The sequence below is a fragment of the Somniosus microcephalus genome, chromosome 15, assembly GCF_052327205.1.
Source record: "Somniosus microcephalus isolate GS21.2 chromosome 15, FLI_Smic_1.0, whole genome shotgun sequence".
Classification (NCBI taxonomy): Eukaryota; Metazoa; Chordata; class Chondrichthyes; order Squaliformes; family Somniosidae; genus Somniosus; species Somniosus microcephalus.
The window spans coordinates 26,917,611-26,942,909 of NC_141001.1; the positions used below are offsets into that span (position 1 = coordinate 26,917,611).

Consider the following 25,299-nt stretch of genomic DNA (forward strand, 5'->3'; position numbering starts at 1 on the left):
ATACCCTTGTAGTTTCCTCTGTTTAGATTGAAGACCAGAAAGAATGGCATCTTCCATCTTGGCATCTTCCATCTCTGCAACATCGTCTGCTTTCACCTCTACCACAGCCCATCTACCACTGAAACCCTGGGGAGCGGACAGGGAAGTGGAGTTGAGGCCAAGATCAGATCAGCCATGATCTTATTGAATGGCGGAGCAGGCTCGAGGGGCCAAATGACCTGCTCCTACGTCTTGTATGCTTTCGTCACCTCCAGTCTCGGTTATAACTGCTTTTCCAGCTGGCCTCTGTTGCTTCATCCTCTGTAATCTTGAGCTCATCCAACATTCAGCTGCCGGTTTCCTGTCCAGCACCAAGTCTCACTTGCCTACCACCCCTTTCTTTGTTGACCTACAGTGTCCCCCAACATTTCTCATCCAAAATTCTGATTCTTTTAAATCCCTCCATGGCCTCACTGCTCCTTCGCTCTGTAACCAGCTCCAGCCCTGCACCTCTTGCCTGAATTCTCCATTCCTCTGACATGCGCACTAACTCCACTCCACCATTGGCAGCAGTGCCTTCAGCCCATCTGGGCCCCTTGTTTGGAATATTCTCCTCTTACCCCTTTGTATCTCTACCTCCCTCACCTCCCATAAGACTATTGTTATAATCCACTTCTTTGACCAAGCTTTTGGTCACCCCTCCTAATCTCTATTGGCTCGGAGTCCATTTTTGTTTTGTGCTTCTATGAAGAGATTTGGAATGTTCTACATTAAAGGCTCTGTATAAATGCATGTTGGTGTAGTTGTCACTTTTGTTGTAGTATAATTATCAGCCTCAGCCTGGTAGTGTAGTATAATATTCCAGAGAGTGAAATTTATTGTTTAAGGCCCTGAAATTATTCTGTGCAATAATTCCATACGACACATAATATATTTTAAATTCTCCTCTGCTATTTTAACGGCAGTGTTAACCTCTTAATAAACAAAAAGGTTAATGCTCTGCTGAAATAGTGAAGAAATGAATTTAATAAGGACATAAGAAATAGGAGCAGGAGTAGGCCGTTTGGCTCCTCGAGCCTGCTCTGCCATTCAATAAGATCATGGTTGATCTTCTACCTCAACTGCACTATCCCCATATCCCTTGATTCCCTTAATATTCAAAAATCTATCGATCTCTGTCTTGAATATACTCAACGATTGAGCCTCGACAGCCCTCTGAGGTAGAGAATTCCAAAGATTCACCACCCTCTGAGTGAAGAAATTTCTCCTCATCTCGGTCCTAAATGGCCAACCCCTTATTCTGAGACTGTGACCCCTGGTTCTAGACTCCCCAGCCAGGGGAAACATCCTCCCTGCATCTAACCTGTCAAGCCCTGTAAGAATTGTGTATGTTTCAATGAGATCACCTTTCATTCTTCTAAACTCTGAGTAGACTAGGTCTATATTCTCTAATCTGTCCTCATAGGACAATCCCCCCATCCCAGGAATCAGTCTGGTGAACCTTTGTTGCACTTCCTCTATGGCAAGTATATCCTTCCTTAGGTAAGGAGACCAAAACTGTGCACAATACGCCAGATGCGGTTTCACCAGGGCCCTATATAATTGCAGTAAGACGCCTTTACTCTTGTACTCAAATCCTCTTGTAATAAAGGCCAACATACCATTTGCTTTCCTAATTGCTTGCTGTACCTGCATGTTAACTTTCAGTGATTAGTGTACAAGGACACCAGATCCCTCTGAACACCAACATTTCCCAATCTCTCACCATTTAAAAAATACTCTGCTTTTCTATTTTTCCTACCAAAGTGGATAACTTCACATTTCTCCACGTTATATTCCCTTTGTCACATTCTTGCCCAGCCATGTTCTTGCCCACTCGCTTAGCTTGTCGATATCCCCTTGGATCCTCTTTGCATCCTCCTCACAACTTACATTCCCACCCAACTTTGTATCATCAGCAAACTTGGATATATTACATTTGGTCCCCTCGTCCAAATCATTGATATACATAGTGAATAGCTGAGGCCCATACACTGATCACTAATCCTAGTTACAGCCTGCCAAACCGAAAATGACCCGTTTATTCCTACTCTCTGTTTTCTGTCTGTTAGCCAATCCTTAATCCATGCTAGTATGTTACCCCCAATCCCATGAGCCATAATTTTGTTTAATAACCTCTTGTGTGGCACCTTATTGAATGCCTTCTGAAAACCCACCACATCCACAGGTTCCCCCTTATCTATTCTGCTAGTTACAACCTCAAAAAACTCTTAACAGATTTGTCAAACACGATTTCCCTTTCATAAATCCGTGTTGACTCTGCCCAATCCTATTATTATTTTCTAAGTGCTCTGTTACCTTAATAATAGATTCTAACATTTTCCCTACTACTGATGTCAGGCTAACTGGTCTGTAGTTCCCCAGCTTCTCTCTCCCTCCTTTCTTAAATAGTGGGGTTACATTTGCTACCTTCTAATCCGTGGGTACCATTCTAGAATCTATGGCATTTTGGAAAATGACAACCAATGCATCCACTATCTCTATAGCCACCTCTTTCAAAATCCTAGGATGTAGGCCATCAGGTCCAGGGGATTTATCGACTTTCAGTCCCATTAATTTCTCCAGTACTTTTTTTTTTACTAATACTAATTTCTTTCAGTTCTTCTTTCTCGCTAGACCCTTGGTTCTCCACTATTTCCAAGAAATTTTTTGCATCTTCTTTCGTGAAGACAGACACAAAGTATTTGTTTAATTTCTTTGCCATTTCCTTATTCCCCATTATAATTTCTCCTGTCTCGGCCTGTAAGGGACCCACATTTACTTTTGCTAATCTTTTCCTTTTTACGTACCTATAGAAGCTTTTACAGTCTGTTTTTATGTCTCTCGCTAGTTTACTCTCATATTCTTTTATCAATTTCTTGGTCCTCCTTTGCTAAATTCTAAAATCCTCCCAATCCTTAGGCTTATTACTCTTTTTGGCAACATTATAAGCCTCTTCCTTTGATCTAATACTATCTTTAACTTCTCTTGTTAGCCACGGTTAGACCACTTTTCCTGAGGGATTTTTGTGCCTTAAAGGAATGTATATTTGTTGTAAATTATGTATTCTTTAAATGCTTTTGCTTCTCTACTGTCATACCTTTTAATGTAGTTTCCCAATCTACCTTAGCCAACTCGCCCCTCATACCTACGTAGTTTGCTTTGTTTAGATTTAAGACACTAGTTTCGGATTTAACTAAATCACTTTCAAACTAAATATAAAATTCTATCATATTATGGTCACTCTTCCCTAAAGGCCCACTTACTACATTGACTCCGGACCCCATGAAGTCTCATGGCTTCAGGTCAAACATGGGCAAGGAAACCTCCTGCTGTTTACCACCTACCGCCCTCCCTCAGCTGATGAATCAGTACCCCTCCATGTTGAACACCACTTGGAAGAAGCACTGAGAGTAGCAAGGGCACAGAATGTACTCTGGGTGGGGGACTTCAATGTCCATCACCTAGAGTGGCTCGGTAGCACCACTACTGGCTGGGTCCTGAAGGACATAGCTGCCAGTCTGGGCGTGCGACAGGTGGTGAGAGAACCAACACGAGGGAGAAACCTACTTGACGTCGCCCTCACCAATCTACCTGTCGCAGATGCATCTGTCCATGACAGTATTGGTAGCAGTGACCACCACACAGTCATTGTGGAGACAAAGTCCCGTCTTCACACTGAGGACACCCTCCATCGTGTTGTGTGGCACTACCACTCTGCTAAATGGGATAGATTCCGAACAGATCTAGCAGCTCAAAACTGGGCATCCATGAGGCGCTGTGGGCCATCAGCAGCAGCAGAATTGTATTCCACCACAATCTGTAACATCATGGCCCAGTATATCCCTCACTCTACCATTACCATCAAGCCAGGGGACCAACCCTGGTTCGAAAAGGAGTGTAGAAGAGCATGCTAGGAGCTGCACATGGCGTACCTAAAAATGAGGTGCCAACCTGGGGAAGCTGATATCAAGAAACAGCTGAGCGCACTGGATACAGCAAAGGCTATGGGCCCCGACAACATCCCGGCTATTGTGCTGAAGACTTGTGCTCCAGAACTAGCCGCACCTCTAGCCAAGCTGTTCCAGTACAACTACAACACTGGTATCTATCCGACAATGTGGAAAACTGCCCAGGTATGTCCTGCCCACAAAAAGCAGGACAAATCAATTACCACCCCATCAGTCTACTCTCAATATTCAGCAAAGTGATGGAAGGTGTCATCAACAGTGCTATCAAGTGGCACTTACTCACCAATAACCTGCTCACTGATGCCCAATTTGGGTTCTGCCAAGACCACTTGGCTCCCGATCTCATTACAGCCTTGGTCCAAACATGGACAAAGGAGCTGAATTCCAGAGGTGATGTGAGAGTGACTGCCCTTGACATCGAGGCACCATTTGACCAAGTGCGGCATCAAGAAGCCCTAGTAGAACTGAAGTCAATGGGAATCAGGTGGGGGGAGTGGGGGGTGGCGGAAACTCTCCACTGGCTGGAGTCATACCTAGCACAAAGGAAGATGGTTGTGGTGGTTGAAGGTCAATCATCACAGCCCCAGGAGTTCCTCAGGGCAGTGTCTTCGACCCAACCATCTTCAGCTGCTTCATCAGCAACCTTCCCTCCAACATAAGGTCAGAAATGGGGATGTTCGCTGATGACTGCATAGTGTTCAGCACCTTTCACAACTCCTCAGATAATGAAGCAGTCAATGCCCGCATGCAACAAGACCTAGAAGACGTTCAGGCTTGGGCTGATAAGTGGCAGGTAACAATCACGCCACAAAAGTGCCAGGCAATGACTATCTCCAACAAGCGAGAGCCTAACCACCACCCCTTTACATTCAACGGCATTACCATCGCCGAATCCCCCATCAACATCCTGGGGGTTACTTAACTGGACCAGCCACTTAAATTCTGTGACAACAAGAGGAGGTCAGAGGCTAGGTATTCTGCGGCGAGTGTCTCACCTCCTGACTCCTCAAAGCCTTTCCACCATCTACAAGGCACAAGTAAGGAGTGTGATGAAATACTCTCCACTTGCCTGGATGAGTGCAGCTCCAACAACACTCAAGAAGCTCGACACCATCCAGGACAAAGCAGCCTGCTTGATTGGCAACCCGTCCACCACCTTAAACATTCACTCCCTCCACCACTGGCGTGTACCGTAGCTGCAGTGTGTACCATCTCCAAGATGCACTGCAGCAACTCGCCAAGGCTTCGGCAGCACCTCCCAAACCCGCGACCTCTTCCACCTAGAAGGACAAGGGCAGCAGGCGCATGGGAACACCACCACCTCCAAGTTCCCCTCCAAGTCTCTCACCATCCTGACTTAGAAGTATACCGCCATTCCTTCATCGTCGCTGGGTCAAAATCCTGGAACTCCCTACCTAACAACATTGTGGGAGTACCTTCACCTGCAGGGGTTCAAAAAGGCGGCTCACCGCCCCCTTCTCGAGGATGATTAGGGATAGGCAATAAATGCTGGCCTTGCCAGCGACACCCACATCCTATAAACTAATTTTTTTTAAACTACAAGGTTATTAATTAACCCTTTCTCATTGCACAATACTAGATCTAAAATAGCCTGTTCCCTAGTTGGATCCTCAACATACTGATCTAGAAAACTGTCTTGCATACATTCCATGAATTCGTCCTCCACACTATTACTGCAAATTTGGTTTGCCCAGTCTATATGTAGATTAAAGTCCCCCATGATTACTGTATTACCCTTGTTACATGTGCCTGTAATTTCCTGATTTATACTCTGCCCTACCTTGAAACTACTGTTTGGGGGCCTATAAACACTCCCACCAATGTTTTCTGCGCCTTGCTGTTTCTTAGCTCCACCCAAACTGATTCTTCTACTTGATTTTTGGAGCTGAGATCCTTTTTCTCTGCTGTCTTTATCCCATCCTTTATTATCAGTGCTACCCCTCTTTTGCCTTTCTCTCCTAAAGGTTAAGTATCCTGGAATATTTAGTTCCCAACCTTGGCCACATTGCAACCACGTCTCTGTAGTGACTATTAGATCAAACCTTTTCATTTCTGTCTGCGCTATTCATCTATGCTGTTGTGAATGCTTCGCCCATTCAGATATAGTGCCTTTAGCTTTGACCTATTTCTGTTTCTCCCTGATGTCACCTTAGTCACTGATGCCCCATTGATACCCATCCCACAGCACGATACCCGCCACCACCTCAGCACAACCCCAGCCCGACATGAGGTTGAAAAGGCCATCCGACAGTTGATGAACAACAAGGCCTCAGGAGCAGATGGAATCCCTTCAGAGGCACTAAAGCATAGCCGAGAAGCACTACTGGCGCGAATTCATTAACTAATTTATCTTATTTGGAAAGAGGAGAGCATGCCGGGGATCTCGGAGACGCTGTAATTGTGACCATCTTCAAGAAAGGTGACAAGTCTGATTGCGGTAATTACAGAGGAGTTTCCCTGCTGTCTGCCACAGGGAAAGTCATCGCTAGAATCCTCCTCAATCGCCTTCTGCCAGTGGCTGAAGAGCTCCTCCCAGAGTTGCAATGCGGATTCTGCCCAGTAAGGGGCACAGTGGACATGATCTTCACCGCGCGTCAATTACAAGAGAAATGCAGGGAACAGCACCAACTGCTGTAAATGGCCTTTGACCTCACAAAGACCTTCAACGCTCAACCGTGAGGGATTATGGAGTGTCGTCCTCAAATTCGGCTGCCCTCAAAAGTTTGTCACCATCCTCCGCCTGCTTCATGACGACATGCAAGCCGTGATCCTGACCAACGGTTCCACCACAGACCCAATTCACGTACGGACCGGGACCAAGCAAGACTGTGTCATCGCACCAACGCTCTTCTCAATCTTCCTTGCTGCAATGCTCCATCTCTCCCTCAGTAAGCTCCCTGCTGGAGTGGAGCTAATCTACAGAACAAACGGGAAACTGTTCAACCTCCGTCGCCTTCAGTCCAGATCCAAGGTCGTTCCATTCTCTGTCGTCTAATTACAGTATGCAGACGACGCTTGCATCTGCACACACTCTGAGGTCAAACTCCAAACCATCGTCAACACCTTCACCGAAGCGTACGAGAGCATAGGCCTTACACTAAACATCCGTAAGACAAAGGTCCTCTACCAACCTGCCCCCGCCACACAGTACTGCCCCCCCAATTATCAAAATCCACGATAAGGCCCTGGACAACGTGGACCACTTTCCATACCTCCGGAGCCTACTGTCAACAAGGGTAGACGTCGATGACGATGTCCAACACCGCCTTCAGTCACTTGAGGAAGAGAGTGTTTGAAGACCAGGACTTCAAACCCAGCACCAAGCTCATGGTCTACAGAGCAGTAGTGATACCCGCCCTCCTGTATGCCTCAGAGACATGGACCATGTACAGCAGGCACCTCAAAGCACTGGAGAGGTACCACCAACGCTGCCTCTGCAAGATCCTGCAAATCCATTGGCTGAATAGACGCATTAACGTCAGTGTTCTCGCTCAGGCCAACATCCCCAGCATCGAAGCTTTGACCACGGGCTCCGATGGACAGGTCACATTGTCCGCATGCCCGATATGAGACTCCCAAAACAAGCGCTCTACTCGGAGCTCCAACACGGCAAGAGAGCCTCAGGTGGGCAGAGGAAACGTTTCAAGGACACCCTCAAAGCCTCCTTGGAAAAAGTGCAACATCCCCACCGACTCCTGGGAATCCCTGGCCCAAGACTGCACAAAGTGGAGAAGAAGCATCCGGGAAGGCGCCGAACACCTCGAGTCTCTTCGCCGAGACCAAGCGCAAGGAGCGCATGTCAACCCAATCACCCCCCCCCCCCCCCCCCCCCCAAAGCACCATCTGTCCCACCTGTGACAAAGACTGTAGGTCCTGCATTGGGCTCATTAGTCACCTGAGAACTCATTTTTAATGTGGAAGCAAGTCATCCTCGGTTCTGAAGGACTACCTCAGAGGAAAATTACCTTTGTTACTCTCTCTGTCCCTTCCTGACCCACTCTGCTTATTTTTACCCAAAACTCTACTCTGCTCTAGAGTCTTGACATTTCTCTTGCTGCTTTTAAATTTACTCTTTCCTCAATCCCCCCACCCCCCCCTCATTAGTTTAAAGCCCTGTTTACTACTCTAGTTATTCGATTCGCCAGGAACAGCTCCCTCTTTCCCCAGTACTGGTGCCAGTGCCCCATGAACTGAAACCCTTTCCTCCCACACCACTCTTTGAGCCAGATGAATGTGGTAAGTGTTTGTATGTTCGTATCCTGCAACATAATTTCAGGACTAGAGAGATGTTTTCTTGTGCCTCTGGTCTGACATCGGTTGATGAGACTAATTCCTCCAATCTTATATTTTATGTTCTGAAAGGATTATACATTTGCTCTTTTCCATGCCAGCATATTTATTGCAAATCTGTAAGATAAGCAACATTATTTATCCATTAAATGAGAATTTTTCCATAAAAATCCTAATACCACTGGAAAAAACTACTTGACCGATAAATTGGGTTTACAAGATAGGAATTGAAGCCTTAGTATTGGCGGGCTGTTGGTATACCAACCAACTACAGAATGATAGTTTATGCTCATAAGCCTCCACATAATGTGTTATCTAACTTTAGACCAATGAGCATAGTTTGCAGAGAATATATTGAACATCATAGTTTGATGCATTGGGTAACTGGTGGGTTGGTGTGCATTATTGAAAACGTTGGTTTCTTTTTGCCAATGACGTATGAAAAACAAAAATCAGAAACCTTTTTAATAAATGATGCTTGTTTATTCCAAATCAGTTTGAAATCAGAGAAAACAAAACAGGATGCTTAAAAAGTTGAAGAAAAAGGGTAAAACAGAAAGCAAAATACTGCAGGTGTTAGAAATCTGAAGTAAAAACCGAAAATAATGAGAAATACGCCGCAGGTCAGGCATTATGTATGGAGAGAGGAAGATAGGGTTAACAATGACCTTTAGTCAAAATCTCTGACAGAGGTCATCGACCCAAAACGTTAATCCTATCTTCCCCTCTCCAAAGATGCTGCCTGACCGGAGTGCTCCTAGTATTTTCTGTTTTAACCTTTTTTTTAAAAAAGGATGGTGGGTGGAATAGAGAGAGAACAACTGAGGTCTGTGTTTCTTTATAGTTTGTGGGACAGCATTTAATGTGATTGATTGTCACTTTCTGAGCTTATCCATTTTAGAAGAATGTTCTCAAATGTACTTTCCAAATTTATATAACTTGGTATTGAAGGTTATTAATTTTCCATTCATATTTTCAAAAGATGATAACATTAACAAATCTACTGCCAATTAACAATACTTCGAACGGGAATCAATCAGATCAATTAGATAATTTGTTTTCAGTTTCAGTAGAATATTCCAGTAAGAGCTTTCAACGGTACTGCAAAGTAGTGAGTCGTGTTTGATCTTGTTTGACTGAATTAACTCTAACAGAAATAAGATAAAAATTAACACTTGTGACAAGCCAAAGAATAAGAAGATTAGAATATTTTACTTTTATAAGCTAGTCAGCAGTGCAACAACCAACTTGGATCAATGGGTTTTGGAAAAGTTGTATAGTATGTTATAACTCAAGTGATGTTTAATTTTCAAAATAAGCACAAATTTTATTTACCTGCAGTAAATTTCTAATGCTTATACATATTTAAAATTTTGCCACGGTATATAGAATTGTATATTATTTCATTCATAATATTCTTTGTTATATATTTTTATAGTTATATATTTGATTTTGGTTCATATGCTACCAAGGGTCCCACAGGCCTTAACTGCTGTATTGTAAGGAATAATTACGTTATTTTGAGGTAATTTCTTTTTAAAAAGCTATTAAATTGAATGACCTATCTCAGCGCCTGTATGCAATTACCTTTTGTACCATGAATAACATTGAATTTTTTTTGTGAAAGCACATTCAGGGTTTCTGAACTCTGATTCTTTTGAGAGAAAAATGTAAAATGTACCAGCTGTTCTTGGTGGTATGATGAGAAGGAAGTGAGTAGCAGCTGATTCAGGTTATATGAGGGTTACAAACAATAGCTGAGCTGCTAGGCCAAGGTCCCAGCAGAGGCCTGGCTGGCCGTTCTTGTACAACACACGATGGGCTTTTAACATTTGATTGGAGTAAGAGAGCTGGTTCCTCATAGTCTTTGTTAGCTTGAAACACAATTCAATTTTTTTTATTAGTGTTAGAATGGAAGAGCTTAGTTGTACTTGAAATTGAAAAACCCCCATTTGCTGGGCCTCCTGTATTGTTCCCATGGGGTTGTGATGTGTAGTTCGTAATTATCTCTCAATTTCAGCACTCTGGCTGTGATTGGCTGTTTCTTTGTTTCAACCATATGGCACTAGCCCGGGCTTCCCCTTGCTCCTACTATTCTTTCCCTTATAGTTACAGGGAGTTTTTTGAGTAGAGATGACTGGAGTTCATTATGAAGTGGATGGAAGATTTTAAATTTATTATACAGTAATCTGCAAGAACTCTGAAACAGGTCCTTCATTTGAGATAGGTAATTGATTTGTTCATCGCTAGTTTTCAGGATAAATCCTTTAGCAGGTGCAAATCTTTTGTGTGTGTCCCCTTCCCCCACTGCAACTCCTGTCAGCTTTCAATGAATCTAATAATTCTCTCATTCAGTTGCTCTTCTTATCCAGAGCTTTGCTTATGGGCTACTGTTTTACAGTAAATTGATGCTGTGTGAATGTGTTGTGTTTTGTATAATGTGTGTGTATACGATGCGTGCATGCGCACGTACAGATACAGATTGTTATGTTTGTGTAAATTATTTGTTGAGTAGATTTGTATATGTGTTGAATTGTTCTGTTTCTGCGATGCATATTTAATTACTGGATCACTTTTTCATTTGCCTTGTGTCTTTCTTGATTGTTGCATCATTTGTCATGTTTAGAAGTTAAAAATACAGCATAGTAAACATTAGTGTTTGATCTATAACACAATAAATTGGAGTAATGTGTGGACAGCAGTAAGACCTGAAATCTTGCAGAGAAGCTTTATTTTTATTAGAATTCATGTTACTTGATAAAAAAGCACTTCTACTTTTAATTGTGTAAAGCCAGATAAAGGAATTATTTTTCTAATGCTGTGATGCTCTTGCATTGCACATATGTATACAATAGACTTGCTTTATAAGCATGCACACAATAGATTCACTGCTGCTGAGAGTACATTATGGGAGTGAACTGGGAAAGTATGGTGAAAACAATGTGATGCACACTGTAATGGCATGCACTTTGTGAAAGGAAGTATGAGCATAAATTTTAAAAAAACTTCTGGAAATGTTTATAAATTGAAATACATTTGCAAATGACTGAACTTCTTGTGTTTGGGAATGAGTTGCTGCTAAATTGTAACAGACCTCTGTCTCTCTTTCCCCATCCCAGTTTTCTCTCCCTTTCTCCTGTTCTGAAGATGTTGACTAATGCAGAGGTCCTGTTCCACAAGTATTAGTATCCCTGTCTAAATGGTTGTGTATGAACCTAGGTTGAGCAAAATGGTTACTGGTTAGTGATCAGAAGCAGCAATACTAATTTGATTTTGTTTCCTTCCTTCCCGTCCCTCCCTAGCCTGGGAACACACAGTCCAATTCTAATGCCCCTCCTACTGCTCTACCTAAGATTAGGCAGCTCAGCACAGACCACTTCATAGAATGGTTACAGCAGGGAAGAAGGCCATTCGGCCCGTCGAGCCCGTGCCAGCTCTCTGCAAAAGCACGTCAGCTAGCCCCACTCCCCTGCCCTTTCCCCGTAGCCCTGCAAGTTTCTTTCCTTCAGATACTTATCCAACTCCCTTTTGAAAGCCGTGATTGAGTCTGCCTCCACCACCCTCTCAGGCAGTGCATTCCAGATCTTAACCACTCGCTGCGTAAAAAAGTTTTTTCTTACTTCGCCTTTGGTTCTTTTGGCAATTACCTTAAATCTGTGTCCTCTGGCTCGCAACCCTTCTGCCAATGGGAACAGTTTCCCTCTATCTGCTCTGTCCAAACCCCTCATGATTTTGAATACCTCTATCAAATCTCCTCTCAATCTTCTCTGCTCCAAGGAGAACAACTCCAGCTTCTCCAGTCTATCCATATAACTGAAGTCCCTCATTCCTGGAATCATTCTCGTAAATCTTTTCTGCACCCTCTCTAAGGCCTTTACATCCTTCCTAAAGTGTGGTGCCCAGAATTGGACATAGTACTCCAGTTGGGGCTGAGCCAGTGTTTTATACAGGTCCATCATAATTTCCACACTTTTGTACTCTATACCTCTGTTTATGAAACCCAGGATCCTGTAAGCCTTTTTAACTGCTTTCTTGACCTGCCCTGCCACCTTCAATGATTTGTGCACACATACCCCCAGGTCTCTCTGTTTGTGCACCCCCTTCAGGATTGTACCATTTCGTTTATATGTCCTTTCCTCATTCTTTCTACCAACATGCATCACTTCACACTTTTCTGCATTAAATTTCATCTGCCACGTGTCCTCCCATTTCACCAGCCTGTCCGTCTTCCTGAAGTCTATCACTCTCCTCCTCACTATTCACTATACTTCCAAGTTTTGTGTCATCTACAAAGTTTGAAATTCTGCCCTGTACACCCACGTCCAAGTCATCAATATATGTCAAGAAAAGCAGTGGTCCTAGAACTGACCCCTGGGGAACACCACGGTATACCTTCCTCCAGTCCAAAAAACAACCGTTCACTACTCCCTGTTTCCTATCACTTAGCCAATTCCGTATCCATGCTGCCACTGACCCTTATTCCATGGCTTCAACTTTGCTGGCGAGCCTATTATGTGGCACTTTTGAACACCTTTTGGAAATCCATCTACCCTATGTCAACCACATTACCCTCGTCAACCCTCTCTGTTACCTCATCAAAGAACTCAAATCAAGTTAGTTAAACACGGTTTACTGTGCTGGCTCTCCTTAATTAATCCACACCTATCCAAGTGACTGTTAATTTTGTCCCTGATTACTGTTTCTAAAAGCTTCCCCACTACCAAGGTCAAACTGTCTGGCCTGTAGTTGCTGGGTTTATCTTTACACCCTTTTTTGAACAATGGTGTAACATTTGCAATTCTCCAGTCCTCTGGCAGCACCCCTGTATCTAAGGAGGATTGGAATATTATCGGTTAGTACTTCCGCAATTTCCTCCCTCAATTCCCTCAGCATCCTAGGCTGCATCCCATCTGTTCCTGGTTATCTATCTACTTTAAGTACAGCCATCCTTTTCTAATATCTCCTCTCTATCAATTTTTATCCTATCAAGTATCTCCACACCTCCTCCTTCACTATGTCTATGGCAGCATCCTCTTCCTTGATGTGAAGGCAGATGCAAAGTACTTGTTTAGTATCTCAGTCATACCCTCTGCCTCCATGCAAGGGTCTCCTTTTTGGTCCCTAATCGGCCCCACCCCTCCTCTTACTACCCTTTTACTATTTATATACCTATAGAAGACTTTTGGATTCCCTTTTATGTTGGCTGCCATTCCATTCTCATACCCTCTCTTTGCCCCTCTTATTTTATTTTTCCACTTCTCCTCTGACCTTTCTGTACATAGCCTGATTCTCAGATATATTTGCAACCTGACATCTGTCATATGCGCTCTTTTTCTGCTTCGTCATATTCTCTATCTCTTTGGTCACCCAGGGAGCTCTGACTTTAGTTGCCCGGCCTTTCTTCCCCCCCCCCCCCCCGAGTGGGAATGTACCTCAACTGTATCTGAACTATTTCCTCTTTAAAGGCAGCCCATTGTTTCATTACAGTTTTGCCTGCCAATCTTTGATTCCAGTTTACCTGGGCCAGATCCATTCTCATCCCACTGAAATTGGCCTTCCCCAAGTTAAGCATTTTTACTCTAGATTTCTCCCTGTCCTTTTCCATAGCTAATCTAAACCTTATGATACTATGATCACTGTTCCCTAAATGTTCCCCTACTGACACTTGCTCTGCTTGACCCACCTCATTCCCCAGAACCAGATCCAGCAATGCTTCCTCCCTCGTCGGGCCGGAAACATACTGATCAAGAAAGTTCTCCTGAACGCACTTCAGAAATTCTTCCCCTTCTCTGCCCTTTATACTATTACGATCCCAGTCTATATTAGGATAGTTCAAGTCCCCCATTATCACTATTCTATAGTTCTTGCTCTCTCTAATTTCTCTGCAAATATACTCCTTATCTTTCCCACTATTTGGTGGTCTATAGAATGCACCTAGTAGTGTAATGGCAACCCTATTATTTCTTGACTCTAGCCATATAGATTCTGTCCTTGACCCTCCAAGACACCCTCCCTCTCCAGCACTGTAACATTGTCCTTAACCAATATTGCCACACCACCTGCTATCTTTCCTGAACACTTTATAACCAGGAATATTTACTACCCAACCCTGCCCTTTTTTGAGCCAGGTCTCAGTTATTACCACAGCATCATATTCCCATGTGGCTATTTGTGCCTGCAGCTCACTCACTTTGTTTACTGTGCTTCATGCGTTCACATACATACACTGTAAACCCATCTTTGACCATCCTGCATTCTCTTGGTTGAGCTTACTGAACCTGGGACCTCTCTGGTTTGTATGACTGAGTACCAAACCATGATGCATTTGCAAACTCTGCCATTAGATGAGCCAGCTTGTGATGATCTTTCTGATGTTGCATCATACTGCATAATTTTTCTTTTGCTTTATTAATTTTCCCCTCCTTCCTGCAATATGTACACGTACCATTTCCCATCGATAAGAATGTTCGGTTACTGGCTTGCAGGACTCTGCCAGTTTCACTCCTAAGTTGGTTGCTAGGGTGTTTCTGGGAGTGATCTAGGATAACATAGCTGACCTGATTATATTGGTGGCACATCTTTTTATAAAAAAAAAAAATATTGGAATATCTACACGTGTTTAGTTATACATACATAAGTAGTTTTATTTTAAAATTTGCAGTTCTTTGTACTTGAAGATGACAAGCTTTATTGAAGAGAGTCAGTCTTGAGTGTGCCGATGGTTTTTGAAGCCAGTATCAGAGAGGAATGCTTTCCGGCAGGTTTCACAAAATCAGACAACTCATTTGGGGCTGACTGGCTCTGCTGTTCACATTCTGATGTTACAGCTTCTCCTTCAGGAGATCTACGCGCTGCTGCTCATACCAGCTGACGTCACCGAGTATTGCTGTATGTCAGCTTGTGTGATCAGCCGCTTGTTTTTTAAAGCTATTGATATTGCGTAGCTGGGATGTTACGCTTGAAGCATGTGCTTGTAACCATTGCACTGCCCATCCCACTTCCACTTGGCCTGCTCTAGTTCACTGGTACCCCTTTTTTTTAGCCTTCCGCAGTCTTCCAGGTTAAGACTGTTTAAAATTACTGTTATTCCAAAGTAATTTAAAGCAGGTTATTCACTATGTCTGTATATCAGAGACGTCTGCCTCTACTGAGCCACTGCTGGAACTTTGGGACAGGAGTGATTTAATTTTTCGTGACCACCTGTTCCTGTTTTCTGGAAATGTTTATTTCTTCCCTGATTCTTCACCTGTTTTATGAAATCCTGTATATTATTTCAAGGTGCCTTCCTATATTAAGCTATCTAAAATGATTTAAACTGACAGTCTGAATCGTTACAATTACAAACCTGCTCCTTGCATGTCTTGTTTTACTTTATTGCTGATTTCAGATCTCAATTCTAGAAATGTATATTGATAATTAGCAGTATGATTTGAGCCAGATCTGATCTTTTATTGCTATACATTTTAGCATTAAGATTCTAAAATTGTTCACTCCAATTCATGGTGTTAAAAGAAGCTGCCCCAACCTACCTTCATAATATTTACAGCCTGTTTAAATTTTTAATTTAACATCTTTATATTTTGAAATATCAGCTATTGATTTGGATATATATGATCTTTTAAGTAATTCTTGTTCACCACAAGGGTTCTGATGAAGATCCAAACTCTGAACAAAGTCTAAATGGTTTACATAGTAAATGGTATGATTGAGGGATTTAAAAAAAAAAAATTACTTTCCTGTCTCCTGCTGAGGTACAGTTTAGGTACCACCAACACACTCTTACCTCATCCAAGTTGGCATTTGTCACGTGTTGATCCTTAAACAGTGAATGTTAAGTTATTCAACTGTGGGCGAATCACGCACACAATTTAATAACATTGTTGCTGAAACCCTCATCCGTGCATTTGTCACCTCTAGTCGTGATAAGGTACCGCATCGTAGACTGGTGACTAAGGTCAGAGCGTGTGGAGTCAGGGGACAAGTAGCAGAATGGATAGCAAGCTGGCTGCAAAACAGGAAACAAAGAATGTGTGTTAAGGGTAGCTACTCAGACTGGTAAAAGGTGGGAAGTGATGTTCCAAAGGGATCAGTGCTGGGACCACTGTTGCTCATAATTTACATAAACGATTTGGATCGGGAATCAGAAACACAACTTCAAAGTTTGTGGACGATACCAAATTGGAGGTATAATTAATACTGAAGAAGAATGCAATTAAAATACAAGAAGACATTAATAAATTTGCAAAATGGACGTGTGATTTGCAAATAAATTTGGTGCGAGGAGGTGCATTTTGGTAGGAAGAATGAGACCGCATAGTGCTTGAATAATGAGTCTAAATGGGGTCGATGAGCAAAGGGATCTTGGGGCACAGATGCACAAATTACTAAAAGTAGCAACACGGTTAATAAGGCCATAAAAAAAAATGCTAATTAAGCACCGGGGTTCATTTCTAGAGGGATGGAATTGAAAAGCAGAGTAGTTATGTTAAACTTGTATAGAACCTTAGTTAGACAACACTAGGAATACTGTGGATAGATAGGGTAGATGTAAAGAAATGTTTTCCACTTGTGGGGGAGTCTAAAACTATCATAAATATAAGATAGTAACTAATAAATCGAATAGGGATTCAGGAGAAACTTCTTTACCCAAAGAGTGGTAAGAATGTGGAACTTGCTACCACAGGGAGTAGTTGAGGCAAATAGCATAGGTGCATTTAAGAGGAAGCTAGATAAAGACATGAGAGAGAAATGGGTAGAAGCCTGTGATGATGGTGTTAGATGAAGAGGGGTGAGGAGGCTCGTGTCGAGCATAAACACCGGAACAGACCAGTTGGGCCAACTGGCCCATTTTTGTGCTGTAGACTCTTATGTAAATCTCTGTATTCTAATACTCTCCTGGCTGCTCTCCCATCCTCTACCCTCCATAAACTTCAGCTCATCCAAAGGTCTGCTGCCTGTATCCTATCGTGCACCAAGTCCCATTCCTCCATCACCCCTGTCCCTGCTGACCTACATTGGCTCCAGGTCCCCAGTGCCTCAAGTTTAAAATTCCCGTCCTTACATTTAAATCCTTCCATGGCCTTTCCTCTCTGTAACATCCTCCACCCCCAGAACTCTCCATTCTTCTGACACTGGTCTCTTATGCATTTCCCTCCCTTTGCCCCACCATTGGCAGTCATACCTTCATCCTTCTAGGCTTCATGATCTGGAATTCCCTCCCTAAACCCCTCTGCCTTGCAACCTGCCTCTCTTTAAGACCCTCCTTAAACCTCATCTCTCTGATCAAGCTTTTGGTCACATCTCTTAATAGCTCCGCCTTTGACTGTGTCCATTTAACAAGAAATTATGCCTCTGTGAAGTGCTTTGCGACACTTGCTATGTTAAAGGTGCTAGATAATTGCCAGTTGTTCTGTCCTCAACCAATATGTATACATGTATAGCTGTCCTCAAGGATCACTGCATAGCAATCAAGAATAGGATTCCTGGCTGACTCATTTTCCTCTCCATAGCTTAGGGATGCCACGGTAACTTGCTTTTTCACCACAGCTGAGATCAACTAAAGCAGTAAAGATCAGGAATTGAAACTAGAACCTTGGTCTGCATGTCTCTGTACCTATTTACCTGTTTAGATACACGTGATGAAGGACCAAGATACACTCCTAGTTATTTTGATATTAGGTGTAGGATTTTCTATCTAGTTTGTTCAAATTCCTATCCTTGGGTGGGTTCCCATCACTTGCATCTTAGCTTGTTCACTGAGCGAAGGGCAGGACAGCAACTGCTTTTGCTGCTAATGGATGAATTGCTGAAAAGCACAGCAGCACAGGATTAACTCTTTTTACTCCACTGTTTATGTGGTGAAACCGATTCCTTCTGTTTGGTGTCCGTTTATAAAATCGCCAGGTAACATAAATATAAATGAGGAAGACCATTTGGCCTTAACTCATTCAACCCAAAAAAACTACCTACAGCGCACCGTCCACACCATCAGACCGTTCACATGATTCCAAGGTTTTGCTTCCACATGCTGAAGTTAATTTCAAGTGTTGGGTCATTTCCAGCGTGTTGTGAAGTCAAAGGAAAAGAAAACTGGGCGGAATGCTAAACGGACTGGTGATTTGCTACCGCCCATTTTGCACTGCCGCCCAAGTCGAATTTCTACCCATTGCGTGGGAAATCTTCAGCATAAGCCACATCCAACTACTCTGTGGTGCAGTGTGTGAGTGGTGTGTTGGCCCTTTCCTCATTCTTGCATCTACCAATGGTGCACAGAACTTGGGCAGCTTAGGATTTTCTATAACTTTTGATTTGCATTTCTCACAACAAATGCAAATAAGCCAGTGTAATAAACTAGCATGGATAAAGTGGTTGTACATTTCTGAAATGCAGATTATATCTGAGTTGATTATTTATTTTTTCTTTTGTTTCAGAAAAAAGTTGTTGAACAGTTGAGGAAAGATTTGATGGTGAAACAGGAACATCATGAAGGCAAACTGCCAATGCAACAGCAGCAGGTACCACCACAGCAGCAACAGCAGACTGTACCACAGCTTCTACCACAGCTGAGCAGCCCACAGGTAATAGAATTATAGCATGTTGAAGCACAGAAACAAGTCGTACAGCCCATCAAGTCTACACCAGTGTTTTTATTGTATAACCATCCTTGTTACGCCTTTCCATCACTGTGTATGGAACGGACTAATGAGCATGTAACTTGTTGCACTTCAGAGCTGGCAACACCAACCCACTGGCCTAACCGATGGTCCCAGGACCGAGCTTTGCAGTTGTACCAGCTTTTCTGATGGCCCTGTGCACACTTTAGATTCTTTTGTGTAAGTTTAGCCAACCTATTTAGGTTTACCCTTAAATTTAATACCATTTCATTACATTTCTGCCTTCTCCAACCATGCCTTTCTGATTATTGTTGGCAAACCGTGCATTCGTATAGTCCGTATAGTAATTTGAATGGTGAGAATCCTGTGGATTCTTGGGATACCTTCCTGTATGCAAATTGCAATATGGCTATGTTTTATCCCTGTCCTTGGAGGTTTTAACTTGTATGAGCCACTGTGCCTTTAAACCTGTCTACCAGTCCATTCGCCTGATTGTAATATGGGGTTGGACGAATGTTCTTTTAATTGTCACTCTCGTCATAATTGTGTGACTAACTGATCGGATAAAAACATTTTGGGTGTCTAATTTGGGTAAACGTTTCTAGCAGTGCATTAGCTATAACCTATGCAGCAGTGGGTGCAAGAGCTATTGTATCGCAACACCTAGATGCAGGGATCTGAGACAGCACTTGTAACTAGGGTGTGGCTCCAAAGGTATAAAAGTAAACAGTATTTTCTGACGCACAGTGTCTTAAACAGAGTGGGCTTAAACAGTGTTTTGAAACTTGGGAATTTGGAGAGATGGGAATTCAGAGCAGAGGGGGAGGAGGTTGCTGCTGCTTTGTGTTACAGGTAAATATTTAATTTTACCTACCTAGAACTTAAACTAGATCTGGTAATTAGTTAAAACATAAACTGTAAGCTAAGTTAATTAAATACATAAACTTGAATTACCTAAATAATTAAAATAAGGTTATAAAGGGTGTGCTGCAACTGCAGCATGTGGGAGTTTGAGGTGATCATTGCGATCCCGTATGACCGTGTCTGCAACTCGAACTTCAGCTCAGAGTTGTTGAGCTGGAGTCCGAGGTGCAGACATTGCGGGGCATCAGGGAGGGGGGGAAGAATTATCTGGGCACTTTGATCTAGGAGGCAGTCTCACCCCTTAGGTTTGGTAGTAGTAGAGGTCTGGTTAGTGGTCAAGGACAGGAGGGTGTGTCTGCAACTCAGGCAGGTAAGGAGACTCCAGGTGCAGTGCTGGAGGAGCCTCGGCTGTTGCTTTTATTCAACAGATGTGAGGTTCTTGCTGTCTTTGTGGATGAGGACAAAGTCTGCAGGGTAGATGAACATACTGACCACGGCACCGTGGTACAGGAGGCCATTTAAGTGGGGGGAGTGAAACGGAATGTTGTCGTGGTAGGGGACAGTATAGTCAGGGGGAATAGATACTGTTCTCTGCAGCTGCGTTTGGGAGTTCCTAAGGCTGTGTTGCCTGCCTGGTGCCAGAATTGAGGATATTTCCTCGTGGCTGTAGAAGAATTTGGAATGGGAGGGGGTGATCCAGTTGTCGTGGTCCATGTAGGAATCAACCATAGGTAGAACTAGGAATGAGGTTCTGCCGGGAGAGTTTGTGGAGCTAGGGTCCAAATTAAAAAGCAGAACCTCAAAGGTAATAATCTCTGGATTGTTACCTGAGCCACGCGCAAATTGGCATAGGGACAAGCAGATCAGAGAGTTAAATGTGTGGCTCAAAGAGTGGTGTGGGAGGAAGGGGTTTCGAATCATGTACTTGGGAAAGAGTACTGTTCCGTTGGGACAGTCTCCACTTAAACCGGGCGGGGACCAATGTCCTGACGAATCGAATAACTAGGGCTGTAGATAGGGCTTTAAACTAAAAAGTGGGGGCAGTCAAGTGAGGGGAAATTTAGAAATCTAAAGAGAAAAGTCAAGGCAATGGAGCACTGTAGTGATTTGGGTAAAGATAAGCAGTGTGTGACAGGGAGGGACAGAGTTTAAAGGTAATTGTGCGTCAGCGAATAAGATGAAAGCAGGGAATAATGGTAAAAGGTTAAAACTAAAGGCTCTTTACCTGAATGCACGAAACATTCATAACTAGGTAGATGAATTAGTGGCACAAATAGGGATAAATGGGTATAATCTAATAGCCATTACAGAGACGAGGTTGCAAGGTGACCAGGGTTGGGAACTAAATATTCTAGAGTACTTGACTTATCGAAAAGATAGGCAGATTGGAACAGGAGGCAGCATAGCCCTATAATTAAGGATAACATAAGGATAGTGGTGAGAAAGGATCTTGGCTCAGAAGATCAGGAAGTAGAATCAGTATTGGTGGAGATACGAAATACTATGGGGCAGAAAGCAGTGGTGGGAGTAGTTTATAGGCCTCCTAACAGTAGCTATACTATTGGACAGAGTATTAATCAAGAACTAATAGGAGCTTTTAACAAAGGTAATACAATAATCATGGACTTTAATCTGCATATAGATTGGGCAAATCAAATTGGCAAGGGTAGTCTGGAGGCTGAGTTCATGAAATGTATTCAAGACAGTTTCCTAGAAAAATACATCATGGAACCAACTAGGGAACAGGCTATTTTAGATCTTGTTTTGTGTAATGAGACAGGGTTAATTAGTAATCTTATAGTAAAGGATCCTCTAGGAAAGAGTGATCATAATATGATAGAATTTCACATTGAGTTTGAAAGTGACATTCTTAAGTCTGACGCTAGAGTCTTAAACTTAAACAAAGCCAATTATGTAGGTATGAGGGGCGAGTTGGCTAAAGGAAATTAGATTAAAAGGTATGACAGTAGATAAGCAGTGGCAATCATTTAAATAAATATTCCAAAATTCTCAGTGAATATGCATTCCATTGAGAAATAAAAACTCCAGGGGAAAAGTGAGCCATCCATGGCTAACTAAAGAAGTTAAGGATAGTATTAGATTAAAAGAAGAGGCTTATAATGTTGCAAAAAATAGTAATAAGCCTGCGGATTGGGAGAGCTTTAGAAACCAACAAAGGATGACCAAAAATTGATTAAAAGGGAGAAAATAGAATACGAGAGTAAATTAGCAAGAAAAATAAAAACAGATTTTAAGAGCTTCTACAAGTATGTAAAAAGGAAGAGAGTAGCAAAAGTAAGCTTTGGTCCCTTAGAGGCTGGGACAGGAGAAATTATATTGGGGAACAAGGAAGTGGCAGAGGCTTTAACCAAATATTTGCTATCTGTCTTCACAGTAGAAGACATACAAAGTATATCAAAAATAGTGGGGAACCAAGGAGCTAATGAGAGTGAGGAGCTTAAAGTAATTAATATTAGTAGAGAAAAAGTACTTGAGAAATTAATGGGTCCAAAAAGCCGACAAATCCCCTGGACCTGATGGCCTACATCCTAGGATTCTAAAAGAGGTGGCTGCAGAAATAGTGGATGCATTGGTTGTGATCTTCCAAAATTCCCTAGATTCAGGAAAGGTCCCAACAGATTGGAAGGTAGCAAATGTAACCCTGCTATTCAAGAAAGGAGGGAGCGAGAAAACCGGGAACTACAGGCCAGTTAGCCTAACGTCAGTCATCGGGAAAATGCTGGAATCCATTATTAAGGAAGTGGTAACAGGGTATTTAGAATATCATAATATGATTAGGCCGAGTCAACATGGTTTTATGAAAGGGAAATCGTGTTTGACAAATGTATTTGCATTTTTTGAGGATGTAACTAGCAGGGTAGATAAAGGGGTACCAGTGGATGTAGTATATTTGGATTTCCAAAAGGCATTCGATAAGGTGCCACATAAAAGGTTGTTAAACAAGATAAGGACTTATGGGGTTGGGGGTAAGGTATTAGCATGGATAAAGGATTGGTTAACAGACAGAAAACAGAGAGTAGGGATAAACGGGTCATTTTCAGATTGGCAGGCTGTAACGAGTGGGGTGCCGCAAGGATCAGTGCTTGGGCCTCAGCTATTTACAATCTATATTAATGACTTCAATGATGGGACTGAGTGCAATGTATCCAAGTTTGCTGACGATACAAAGCTAGGTGGTAAAGTAAGATGTGAGGAGGACGCAAACAGCCTGCAAAGGGATATAGGTTAAGTGAGTGGGCAATAAGGTGGCAGATGGAGTATAATATGGGAAAATGTGAGGTTATTCACTTTAGTAGGAAGAACAGAAAAACAGAATATTTTTTAAATGGTGAGAAACTATTAAATGTTGGTGTTCAGAGAGATTTGGGTGTCAGTACAAGAAACAGAGTTAACATGCAGGTACAGCAAGCAATTAGGAAGGCAAATGGCATGTTGACCTTTATTGCTAGAGGACTTAAGTACAAGAGTAAGGAAGTCTTGCTACAATTGTGCAGGGCTCTGGTGAGACCACACCTGGATTACTGTGCACAGTTTTTGGTCTCTCTTCATTTAAGGAAGGACTTGCCTCAGAGGTGGTTCAATGAAGGTTCACTAGATTGATCCCTGCGAGGAGAGATTGAGTAGATTGGGCCTATACTCTCTGGAGTTTAGAAGAATGAGAGGTGATCTCATTGATGCGTATAAGATTCTGAGGGGGATTGACAGGATAGATGCTAAGAGATTGTTTTCCCTGACTGGAGAGTCTAGAACTAGGGGGCATAGTCTCAGGATAAGGGGCCGGCCTTTTAAGACTGAGATGAGGAGGAATTTCTTCACTCGGAGGGTTGTGAATCTTTGGAATTCTTTGCCCCAAAGTGCTGTGGATGCTCAGTCATTGAGTATATTAAAGGCTGAGATAGATAGATTTTTGGACACCAGAGGAATTATGGGGATAGTGCAGGAAAGTAGAGTTGAGGTCGAAGATCAGCCATGATCTTATTGAATGGCAGAGCAGGCTCGAGGGGCCATATGGCCTACTACTGCTCCTAATTCTTATGTTCTTATGCATAGTTTACCATGATTAAGGAGTACCCTTTCCCTGACTGACTTGTATTAGGCATGGAACCTATGATATATGTGCCGACTTTTTTGAAAAGTTCATTCGTAATGGTAGCAGGAGCTTTGTTGTATTCCATTGGTTTACCCATATGTTGACAATTCTTAACAAAATTCAGCCATGTCTTTAACGATACTAAACCAACAGAAGTGCTATCTTTTGTACATTTTACCGCTTGATATTCTGCAAATGGTACATATTGGGCCACCTTTAGTAAATCTGTCTGGTATGCCTGCTGTCCACTATATCGTAATTCTTTTGTTCCTGTCCCTGAACAGGTTTGGATTTGTAATGTCAGAAGTCTGTCCTCATAACTATACCACTCTATTGGTTCAGGCTGTGACCCTGACACTGAGCATGCACACCCTCTAATGTAGGGTCAGCCTGCTGAACCTCTGCTAATTGTGAGGTTCTAAACTATCCAAGTACCCCTCGTTCATTGTCTCTTGCTGGGTATCATAAGGGGAAACCTTGGTTCCCTTGCATGCTTTTGTGTGTCTCTACCTCACCGTGGTAGCAGGACTCTCCTCATTCTGGGACTGGATGCTGTCTTGGATACTTTGTGAGCTGAACTTGCTGCTGCAGATGATGTAACTATTGTTTTAGAAAAGCTGCATTTCCTTTGCCTTATTTTGAGTCACCACTGAAACTTTCTCCTGCTTGACTAATTTCCTACTTCAATTTATTCCCCAGCCAAACCTTAAATGGTACAGACATAGACTGCTACCACTTTTACTCCCAATGACAAGTGGTATTCTAGTTGAAAATTAGCCAGCAGGCACATCGCTTGACCCAGTGAGACCATGAATGCGGACTGTCCTACCTGCTAAATGTTGGTCATCCTGCATTGGGTGTGGTCGTGCCAATGTTATGGTACATCCATTATCAATAATTCTTTGGTTGGTATAGCTGTGCTATCATATTCCTTGCTTCTGGTGGTGGTGCACACTCTGCAGTCTCATGCCTTATAACCAGATTTGGTCTTACTGATAGTTACCTGGGCCCATGCTTGAGCAATCGTTCGCACTGTGCCCCATTTTGTTAGTTAGAGCACCTGAGATTTCTGGTGTCGCCCCCACGGTTTTGTTTTACTTTTGTGGTGCTCCTCCTGGATCTCCGGACTGTGGATGCACACCAGTTGAGTGTGTGTTCCTCTGGTTGATTGATGGGAGGAATCTGATCATCCATTCAATCATTGGGACCCCTGATGGTTGTGAGGACTACTTGTTTGTCTAACTGCACCAGGGTCACATTCCTGGTCAAGCAACCATATTCTTAGATAATCTAGAACAATTTCCAGAAAATTTTCCTTTCCAAATGTCTTTTAGTTCTATGATTAAATCCGATGAAGTTTTCACCTGTTTCTTATACTTTTGCCTGTGTATTTCGGGCGTTAAGTCGTAAG

The 25,299-nt window shown here is 42.7% G+C and overlaps 1 protein-coding gene across 3 annotated transcripts in view; it reads left to right on the forward strand.

Annotated features, from left to right (window-relative positions):
• Positions 1–25,299, forward strand: part of phf21aa (PHD finger protein 21Aa) — a 362,336-nt gene that overhangs the window by 207,706 nt on the left and 129,331 nt on the right. For all 3 annotated transcript variants that reach the window (XM_086007576.1, XM_086007575.1, XM_086007577.1), the window contains exon 4: positions 18,731–18,877. In XM_086007576.1, coding sequence (XP_085863702.1) covers positions 18,731–18,877 — 147 coding nt within the window. The remainder of the gene's footprint in view (positions 1–18,730; positions 18,878–25,299) is intronic.